The sequence below is a fragment of the Loa loa genome (genome assembly GCF_000183805.2).
Source record: "Loa loa unplaced genomic scaffold supercont3.419, whole genome shotgun sequence".
NCBI classification, from domain to species: Eukaryota; Metazoa; Nematoda; class Chromadorea; order Rhabditida; family Onchocercidae; genus Loa; species Loa loa.
In genome coordinates this window covers 6582-18240 of record NW_018108599.1, presented here as the reverse complement: position 1 = coordinate 18240, position 11659 = coordinate 6582, and the positions used below count along the sequence as shown (strand labels likewise).

The following is an 11659-nucleotide window of genomic DNA, read 5'->3' as shown; positions in this document are numbered from 1 at the left end:
TGTTTATCAATGGCAACTAATTTAAAGCTTTCAAAATCTTCTCAAAGCAAATGGGTATATGCGCAGAAGGACCAAAAGATATGTCGTTCACTTGTAATTAACAGAATATAGATTAAACTAATTTTCATTAGCAAAGTGAATATAAATTCTTTACACTATACCCGGTAATAAGGGTTAAAGATCAGGGATTCAAAGATACATGTGACTGTCACCATTTGTGTTGAAGAAGATCGCCATTTTACAAATTTATAAAATTACAATCAATACTTTTTAAAAAAGAATCAATAATTCTAACATGAAATACATCGTCATTATTAATAGATTTGATCAAATATAATTAATTATAATTGAATAATAAATGAAACTTTGGAAAATATCGGATATCGATAGCATTGGGCTGAGAAATATTGCAGAAAAAAAAAAAGAAAGAAAAAAAGAGTGATAATTTTTTTCCTGCTAATCCGAAACTTTTTTTTTTTGTTATCATCATTTTTGTTATCATTATTATGATAAGGTTAAATTTTATCATATCCATAATTTGTGCACAATGCGTACTCCGTAATTTACATTAATTATAGGATATTTACTGTTTGTTAATTGAGTTATTCGATATTTGATATGTAAATGAATCAATTTATATTCTCATATCAATCGGCAAGAATAGATTAGGTGTTTTTCACTATGATGAATAAAACAAAAAAAAAAAAAAAAAGAAAATAAAACAAAACAGATCAAATAGCTAAATAACTTTCATCCTAATTAGATTTTAATTTTAAATACAATTTATTTCTTGCCATTTATAAAACGAAGTAATCAGTGCGAAAAAAAAAGAAAAGAGCAAAACAAATGTATTTAAATCGTAGAAAATTTTTAAAAAAATTTAATTTCAAAATTTGATAGTTTTTTTTAAACGAAAACATTTGCAATATAAGTTTGTCAATTAATTTTTGCACAAAATTTCAAACAAAAAAAAAAGAAAAGAAAAGAAAAACCTGCATAATCATATTAATCACAATTATTATCACTCGGTTTTCTGTAACAATGGAGTAATTTTTGCCGTGTTATCACTACGTACAGTACCATTTAAATGTTGCTTCAGATGCTTTTCAAGTTCTTGAGGAGAAGCACAAATTTTTTGGCATACTGAGCAAACCGTTTTCCACATCCACATTACAGTATCCATTTGATTTGGAGTACAACCACCAGAATTGCTTACTTGTGGTAGTAACGGTAATGGAAAGGGTAGGACTGAAAATGGTGATGGTGGTGGTGGTGGTGCAGGAGGTGCAGTAGTAGTCTGTGATGATGGTGAATCTAATCCAAATCTACTGGGACGCAATGGATTAATTTTTGGATCAAAGGATCCCACATGAAGTGCTCCTTCGGCACCTAAACCGAATGCTGGTAATAACTCCGATCGCAAGATACTATCAGCACCAAATTCAAAAATTCGGCGACCTCGCCTGGATGGACTCTGTTGCCACATATGGGTACCCATATGTACCTTCAAATTACCACGTGTTGTGAATGCCCTATTACACACTTCACATTTGAAAGGTTTATCACCTGAAATTAAATTTTGATGAAAATAACCTATTATCTGATAATATGTTACTAAATGATTTAAATAAAAAAATGAAAGATTAGATAATAGAAATCAGAAAAGAAAAAAATTATATTTTCAAATTGAATAACCCACCGGTATGAGTCCGCATATGAATCTGCAATGCGGAACTGCTGCTGAAATGCTTGAAACATACGCCACATTGATGTTTCGATAATATAGGCGCTTGCCGCGGAGGTGGTGGCTCGGTTTCCGCCCACATTTTTTGCATCGCATCTAAGGGATTTGGTGTGCTAGTGAGAGGTGGATGAATTGCAACAGATATGGATGATGTTGGAGATGACTTCTCATCTGAAGTTTCAGCATTTTGTTGTTGTTCGTCTTCCTCTTGTTGCTGTTGTTGTTGTTGTTGTTCTTGCTGCTGCTGTTGATGTTGTTGCTGTTCTGGCGAATTGCCTTCATCGGTAGATTCTGATATACCATGTTGACTTTCACATGTATCCATTCTGAAGCAATTCCAACACTCACCCAAGAAATCGATTAAAAAACGAGAGAAAATTCAATTCCCTTTACTTCTTCGAAGTTAAATTGAAAAATTTGAAATTTTTCTTAATTAAGATCATAACGATGTCACTGAAATTCTGTTTATTTATAATTTAGATAAGATTTACTGTTCATTTTCAGCGTGAGTGAATAAAACATGATCCTCTTCCTCCTCTTCCTCATCATCATCATCATCATCATCATTATCATTATCATCATCATCATTATCATCATCACCACTATCATTAGAAATACCATCCGGTGAACAAGGATAATGAATTTGATGCTTTGATGACATATGCCGTTTCAGGTTGCCTTTTGTTGTATATGTGGTACCACAAATGAAGCACTTCAATGGAGTACCATCACGATGATTTCTAAAATTATGATTACTTTTCATTTCTCCATCATTTAGCAGTTCATTTTATATTTATTTCAATAATCATTCCCATCCAAATAAATGCTTTATTATATAAATCAAAATTTTTCTTGTAACAATTTCAATTTCTATCATCTTTCCATCAAATTTTTGCTTCACCTGAGAAAATCATCAAAATTAAGATAGAAAAAAAAAAAAAACATTAATAATAAGGCAAAAGAATGTGTTTCGTTAGGAATTAATTTCAAATTTTCGTTTTACACCTTTAAAACATATGCAAACAATTAATTTATCGTTCATACAGAAAGCTTATCAATGAATAATAACGAAAACTATTAAATTATTATAAATTTTCCAATAATTTTTTTTTTTTGTAAAAAAGAATCTTTTTAAACTTACCTCATATGTAGTTCTAATGCAATTTGATTCGGAAAGAATTGATAGCAAGAGGTACAATTTGCTATCAGATCATTTGTATTTGCTGATAATGCTGTTGATACTAACGGTAATGATAAGCCATTATGTGAACTACTTGTTGAAGCCACTTCATCATCATCTTTTATAGCATTGATTGATCGTCCGGATTGACTAAATATAGTTGGTGAAGTTTCTAGACGTAACGGAGCAGTCGGTAATGATTCTGGACGTGTTGTTACTGGTGGTGGTGGTTGTAGTAATTCTGATTTTATTGAATGTTGTAATTGTTGTTGATAATGATGTTCTGAAATAAAAATATTTCCAGTAGCTTTTCAAAGTTGCTTAATTTTGAAGTTTCAAATTTTAAAATCGTTAAATATATTTAATTTTAAAATTTAGTTGAATTTTCTATATATATTAAAGAAAAAAAGACTGTTACCATTTTGTTTTGAATTAATTTGATGATTAACTATGAATGGAATTGATCCAAGTGATGTTTGAGGTGCATTGGAAGCAGCGATCGGACTTGAAAGACCACGCGGTAAACCAAGCGGAAAGAACGGAAATGGTGGCATGAATGGTGTTGACACAAGGTCATTCTTTATAGGTAACATCAAATTTGTAGCATTTACTTGAAGCATCGAAGATGGACTGAAAAGGAAAAAAAAAGAAGCAATCTATGGTACCATTATATCATAGATATTATCATTTATCATTTATAAACTGAATGTAATCTTAGAAAAAGACATTTTTAGCCTTTCAAGATTGGTTTGATTTGAAAATATTTTTGGAATAAAACAAAATCTTAATTTTAAAGTAAATTACTGAATAATTGAACGAAATAATTTGAAATTACCCATTTGATGTGGATAATGATGAAGGTGGATGATGTTGTTGTTCGGTACGTCGATCAAATCCCTGCGGTGAACCTACTGGTACTTCGAATGATGATAAAATACCATTCCTATAATTTATTAAAAATCATTCAAATATCGCATCATTCCCTTAATGTTTACTATTGTAAATGAAGAAATTTATTTATTTATTATTTGAAATTATTATTTATTATTTAAATTACTATTTATTTTATGAAATTATTTCATTTAAAAAAAAAGTTTTTATTATTTGAAATTCATTTAGTTAATTAATCGTAAATTGTTAAATCTTTTGGAATAAAAGAAAAACGAAACAACATATAAAGATGATCATTTGACTTTTATATTTATCACTTTTGTTTTCATCCTCTTTTAATCTCTTCTTTCCCATACTTTATTTAATTTTCTACAATATCACTTCATTAATATTTAGCTGAAAGTGAAAATTTTTTAACTCCAAACATCTGCTAAATTATACAAAAAGAATTTCCAATCAGAAGATAAGATAACATATGTGTGACCCTTTTAAAATTATAATATTTTACCGTACCTTAACGAATTTTGGAAGAAAAAAAAAAACCGAATATATTCTAAGGAATCAAGAATTGAAACTTGAAATTAATAATTTTCCTGAAATGTATTCATTTTTTCTTCCTTTTTTTTTTTTAATATGACTGTAATAAATGACCTGCTTGGCTGAGTCGTATGTTGTGCGACATGTTGCTGAAGCAAATGAGCAGTGAAAAATCGTTTCTGACAAATGGGACACTGATGGTGGATATTTGTTGTGGCTGCAGCTAGTCCACGAAAGGAATGCTTGGCTCGATGGACACCCATATGAGTTTTAAGGTTACCTTTTGTTGTAAATGCTCGTTGGCATATTTTACATTTAAAAGGTCGTTCACCTGAAAAAAATATTTAAAAAAAGTTAAATATTAAATAAAATTAAAATGTATTTCAGTATGAAATTAAATAAATAATAGTATAAGGTTGAATAAATATTCATCTAACAAATGATAGAGCTAATTAATGGTCAAATTATGCAATTGTAATGTTTAGTTTATATCGATCAACTAAAATTTTTGATGTTTTAATTAATAATTCAATCAAATGAATAATTAAAATTATTTGAAATCTTTAAATTGTCAGTTGAAAAAATATTCAACAAACCAGTATGTGTCCTGTAATGCATTTGTAGGGCACTTTTGCATGAAAGTACCCGTCTACATAACAAGCACTGATTGGGATCTGTCGTTGGTAAGGCTTTATCACCAACTAATGCCCGTATTTTTTCGGATTCATCCGTTGTGCTCACTTCCATCAATGCTTCCCAATCATCGTCATTGTTTAGTAGTGGTGCTGATGATGGACCATTTAGAAATAAATCCGGATGCGGAGCAGGACGCAATGTCGCTGCTGCGGCTGCCGCAAATTGACCAAAACTGAACGGTGGCCTGATAACTGCAAATTGAAAATCGGTATTAAAAAAGCATACGGTCGATCTATTAGAGGAGTCATCTATCATATTCTAATAATAACATTAAGATGAACAAGAAAAAAAAAGGTGACCAATTCTATTGGAACAATTTAAATAAAAGTTCAAATTTGTTACTACAAACTTACATTGCTGTGAAATAGCAGGCATTGGTAGGAATTGCTGTTGTTGCTTGTTTGCTACTGGATTGGATAGATCCAGTACGGTATCTTTCGCTGCAGCGGATGTTGATGGGACAGTAGCAGCAGCTGTTGCAGCAACCGTTGCAGTTGCAGTTGGTGTTCCAAAAAATTGCGAAAACAACATTCGTGAAAGAGGTGCGGAGCTGGAGGTGGTGGAATTGATGGTAAAGTACTTACAGGTACAGTGCTACCATAGTTAAGACCTCCTGCTATAGCATCCGGACTTTTTGCTACCAACGTATAGGAAGTTTGCACACGAGCTGGTACCGAACCACGATCTGCATCTGGTGACGTGCTATGTTCCAAGGCACCAGTGGAAGCACTACGTTGAAATAAATCACAACGATGCTCGTGTACCTGCAAAATATTTTTCAGTACTTTTAAAGCCCTTTTCTGATAACAAACGCAAATGGATAAGGAAATATGTTGAAAATAAACGGGGAAATAGTCTAGGAAAGTTCATCGTAGATCATTCGTAAGCTTAATTCGATATTTAATTTCATTGCTAACAATCTGAATCAATTCCAGTTATGTTTGTTTCAAATAAATTTCTCGTAAAAATGTTCCATTTAAATTATTACATATCAATTTTAGCATTTTAACAATACGACAATTATACATATTTGAATACAATCATTGTTTGAAATTCATTTTAACTTTCACAAAATTTGCATAATATTAATTTACTTTTATTGTCCATTTAGGTAATATAAAATGTCATCCTTTATAGAGGGTCAAATAATGAGGTCAAAGAATGGATAGATATATGGTGGTAAAGAAGAAAAAGGTGAAAATGAGGTTTGAAATGGATAAAAAAAAAAGGACAAAACATTTCATTATGGCTTAAAATAGGTCAATAAAGGAAAACAATAATGCATCCAATGTCCTTATAAGAAGATAATGAATAGTTTCTCTAATAAAAGAAAAAAAAAAAGAATTTCGAATTCATTTTTAAATTTCAAACGAAAAAAAGAAATTTATATATTTTTCCTTCTAACAATAATTTTAAGCAAAAAAAAAAAAAGAAAGTGAAATAAACATGCATAAGTTTTCATTAAAAATTTCAAAAATTTAAAATCTACAAAAAGTATAGTAATTTTTTGGAAGCATAGAAGTCCTATATTTAAATTAAATAGACGATGAGTAAATGAATGAATGAATGTAGCAGTAATTTAATTCGGAATTGAAGAACTGGAAAATTGTAAAAAATGGATACTAAAAAATTATATAGTAATGTTTTAAGTAGCTAAAACAAAAATAGAATTTTCTTATTTCAATTAATATTATAAATAATTGTAAGAGGATTGATTATGTTCATAATATAATGAAGGAGTAAATATTGTCTTGTTAAAAGCAAATGACAACAATATGTAGCACCTGTGACTATTTTAACTAATCTTTTTTCATCACATGCAAATGTAACTTAAAGTTGACAAATCGAAATTAAAGAAAAGTAAATTTGGCCTAAGATAAAAGAATTTAATAAAGAATAATGTAGATATATGTTAATCAAAAATACGACCTAAAAATTTAAAGATATTAAATGTAGAAATGATTGCTAAGTTTTGATCTATAATTACAGAAAATTCTAATCATCTTACTCGTAGTATTTTAACTTTTATTTGTATCGATTAGAATGAAAGAAATATCAGCAAGAATTGATAAAATATGATATTAGATTTTCTAATAGATGTGTGCATACACACACAAAATACACACACACACACACACACACACACACACACACGCACATATGTATATATAAACACACACATATATATTTATATACGTATACATATATATTAAATCACATTAATTTATGTGCAAATATAGTAATAATCATGATGGCAATAATAATATTATAATAATGGCAACAACAAAACATAATAATGACAACGACATATTGACAACAACAACAGCAATAATAATAATAATTAATAATAATAATTAATAATAATAATAATAATAATAATAATAAATAATAATAATAATAGCAATTAATAATAACAATAATAATAATAACTACTATTGTTATTATTAATAATTAATAATAATAATACAATAATAATAATAATAATTAATAATAACAATTAATAATAATGTTATTATTATAATAGTAATAATAAATAATAATAATAATAATAATAATAAATAATAATAATAATAAATAATAATAATAATAAATAATAATAATAACAATAATAATAAAAATAATAATAATAATAGTAATAATAACGACAATAATAATAGTAATAATAATAATAATAACAACAGCAATAATATTAACAATAATAGCAGTAGTAATGATAAGAGCAATGGCTATAATTATAAACGTAATAACAATGAATAAGATTGTAGCAACGACCTTTTGCGCCATATAAACGACACATACATACATACATACACACACACACACACACACACACACACACACACACCACATTTACATATGCAAACAATTATTCAAATTTCAATGTGGGAAATATTTTAATATTTCAAATGATAATTAATAACAAATGATAATGATAGTAATATTAGGTAATCAATCTAATAATATTTACCTGTTCAGGATCAGCAAAACGCTCCTCGCATTGTTTGCATTGTAAAAGCTTTTCACCGGGATGTCGTCGTAAAATATGCCACAATAAAGCGCCACGAGATGAGAAATGCTATAAATACATTATACATTTATAGTTCTGATTAAAGATAATATTACAACTAATAGAAAATAATGATAATAATTGAAATCATAAAAAAAAACATACAATGAATTTTTCATTATAAAATGAAATAATTCGAAGATTTCAAAATAAAGTCTGTAAAATTTTACAATATTTTATCTAAATTTTCTCATTATTTGAATAAATCCAAAGAATTTTATCCAAAAAAAAAAAAAAAATTTTTTGTATTAAAAGAAAAAGTTTAAATTTAAATTAATTTTAAAACTTTATTATATTGAAAGTTATACTGAACTACTAATAAATATATTATCATAATCAATCAATCCATTCATTCGGTAACTAAGAAATTATTAGTCTCCTCTATTCGATACATAGTAATGAAACAATGTTTTCGATGTTGATAATTATCGGCATCATAAATCGTCATAATTATTGAAATTAGCACTCTTACTCGAAGTTATCTAATAAACATATCATTAAATGGACATATATATATATATATTTACTACCTCTCATATTCTTATAACTATATTATCATCTATTACGTATTAACATTTTCGAAAATAATTTAAGAAAACAAAAATTTAGCAAATAAAATTTCGTACTTTTTTTTTTGTTTCTTTAAAAAATTTACTTTTAATCTTTTAAAATATCATTTTAAAAAATTTATTATATGTATGAATATTTGTTCATTCATTTCTTTTTCTTTTTTTTATTTTTAATTATGTATAAATTTGTTTTGCATTTTTTCATTCGTTTTCCTCTTTAAATAATTTTTTTTTCGTTTCTTACTACACTTTTAAAAAATATATTTCTTTCATATAAATTTAGTCAAAAAAAAAAAAAATTTTAGAAATAAAATGATACATTTCGAGAAGAAATTTCAAAATTAAAATAAAAGATTAAAAATGTAACTGTAATTAATTTAAAAAAAAAAAAGAAAAAAGAATGAAAGAAAAGAAAAGGAAAGCAGAAAGACACAAACATATGATGAAAAGATTTGAAGCCAATATTACTTGACTAAATGAGGCAAATATTATTAAGTGCTAATTAGCCAACTTATTAATGTCATTAACAAAGAAAAATCGCCTATTTTACAAGGTGGAATTTATTTGTTTTTCATTTGTTGGAAATTTATTTGATTTAATTAACGATTAAATTTCATCCTCTCTTTATTCTTTGTTCACATCTAATTGTTAATGCTATAAATTCGAAATACAATTTGTCAGCTAAATTAGCTAACAATTTGTATGACAAAAATTTTAGAATAATTACCATAGGAAATAAAATAAAACGATTTTCATCTCTTACATTCATTTTTTTTTTGTTACCACAATAACTTTTTAAAAACATCAAAGAGTTTTACAGTAATATATCAAAGAGAAAGTAATGCATTTCACAGTAATATATTACAGTAAGAGAAAAAATGTCAAAAATGTTCAAATATAATCATTTATTAGTGATGCATGAATTTGAAAATTTACCACAAGTTATCAAAATAAATAATTGAATTATATTTTTAAAAATTATGCAAAATAATGCAAACGTCTTATTGTAAGAATAAAAAATTTGCCAAATGAGAATTATTATTTAGCTGGAAAATGTTATAATTTTATAATCTGATATTCAAATATAGAATTTCAAATATTAAATAGCAATATTAAAATATAAAATGTATTCAATTAAATTTCAGTGAAGTTTTCGCCTTCAAATGTCGCCATTTTTCCAATGGAAACTTAAATTTTCCCCAATAATTCTGTCATTGAAATATGAAAAATATTTTAATTTTGACAACAACAATAGCAATATTATCATAATTCGATTCGTATAAACAAAAAAATTTATATTAATTAATTTGAATATTATGATCGTTAATTACTGGTTTTAATTAGAATAATGAAGCTATCAAATGTGGATATCATTTGATTTGAAGTTTTTTTTTTTCATTCCTAATCGATTATCAGTACTGAGAACATGATCATCTGATCTAAGTATGAAATTATCAATTTTATTCCCGTCTACTACGTGTCTATTCTAAAATTACCTGCACTAAAATTCTTTTTTTTTCAAATCATCAAATTCTATTTTTTTTTACTAACAATTTTCTAAAGAAAAAAGAATTAGTGCAGCATATATTAATAGCTTTTAATAGATATTGAAAGCAAAGGTCACCAGGGGGTCATCAGTCCAACAAAAGTCATCAGTTCAGAAGGTCACCAAGGGGCCATCAATTCAAACGAGGGTCATCAGTTCATATTTTCTAAAGAAAATTTCTAACTTACAATTTCCATTTATCTTTTTGGACAAAAATTTCAATATAATATAGAAACATATCATTAAGAAAAGAAGAATTGATAAATAAACCGATTAAATTTTCAATAAAAAAAAGAAAAAAACTCAAACTACATTAATTCAAACTATTAATTCAAAATTAATAAGAATTCAAAGTATTAATTCGAAATATTAGTTCAGAATTTCAAATTAATATCAAAACTATATTATTAATTTCAAATTAATTCACTTTTAAAATATTAGTTTTTGAAATAATAAAAATATTATTTCAAAAGTTCAAAAAAAAATATATATATACAAATCCAATTCAAATTTCACATATATTAATTCAAACTTAACATTACCAAAAAAAGAAAAAAAAAAGAAAAACTTATCTTTAGAAGATATGAACTGATTAAGTTGAAATAAAAATTAATGATAACTAGCAAAGAGAAGATAGCTTAAATGATAATAATAACACTAACCTGTGAACATCGTTCAGCAATACAAGGATGAATTTTTTCCGCAATACCATTACTGGAAGGTGGTGATAGGACATATGAAGAAGTATTACCGCCATCATCGCTACTTTGTTCAGAATCTGTATGCCTACTATGACTTGCTGCTAATTGCGCATAAAGCTCCAATAATTGCTGTAAAAAAATTTTATAGAATTATAAGAAAAAAAATTTTTTTTTACACTTTTAAAAACATTTAATTTTGACGTTTAAAAATTTGAAATTAAAGTAGTCAAACTTTTTTTTTTTTTTTTTTACAAATTAAAATAGTTATTTTCTAACTATAAGCAATAATTAAAAGAATTGCTTCCTAACTATAAGCAATAATTAAAAGAGTTATTTTCTAACTATAAATAATTGCAATGTTAGTTATTAATGCTAATTTAAAATGAATTATATACTTCATTTTAGGCTTACATTCTCAAAACAATTATAATTAACAACTTAATGAAATAGCTTAAGTTGTTAAGTTGTTACTGATAAAAATTATTAATTAATTAATTTCGTTTTTTCTTTTCATAATCAAACAAGCAACTTTTTTCTTTCTTTTTTTCTTCATTTAAGCTTGTTACTGATAAAAATTATTAATTAATTAATTTCTTTTTTTCTTTTCATACAAGCAACTTTTTTTTCTTCATTTAAGCATAAAAAGAATGTTTTAACAATTTATAAAATATTTAAATTAAAAGATGAATTGTTATTATTTTTATTTTAACAAATAGCATTGTTTGCTT

The 11659-nt window shown here is 26.3% G+C and overlaps 1 protein-coding gene across 1 annotated transcript in view; it reads right to left on the bottom strand.

Annotated features, from left to right (window-relative positions):
- Positions 1 to 1021: 1021 nt before the first annotated feature.
- LOAG_18642 (zinc finger protein) overlaps positions 1022 to 11659 on the bottom strand; it is a gene marked incomplete at both ends in the record, with an annotated part of 12082 nt that continues 1444 nt past the window's right edge. The window contains 13 exons of the mRNA XM_020451306.1: positions 1022 to 1566; positions 1700 to 2070; positions 2236 to 2484; positions 2886 to 3207; positions 3343 to 3554; positions 3760 to 3867; positions 4467 to 4683; positions 4949 to 5239; positions 5402 to 5598; positions 5633 to 5664; positions 5690 to 5812; positions 8017 to 8124; positions 10893 to 11060. Coding sequence (XP_020304917.1) covers positions 1022 to 1566; positions 1700 to 2070; positions 2236 to 2484; positions 2886 to 3207; positions 3343 to 3554; positions 3760 to 3867; positions 4467 to 4683; positions 4949 to 5239; positions 5402 to 5598; positions 5633 to 5664; positions 5690 to 5812; positions 8017 to 8124; positions 10893 to 11060 — 2943 coding nt within the window. The remainder of the gene's footprint in view (positions 1567 to 1699; positions 2071 to 2235; positions 2485 to 2885; positions 3208 to 3342; positions 3555 to 3759; positions 3868 to 4466; positions 4684 to 4948; positions 5240 to 5401; positions 5599 to 5632; positions 5665 to 5689; positions 5813 to 8016; positions 8125 to 10892; positions 11061 to 11659) is intronic.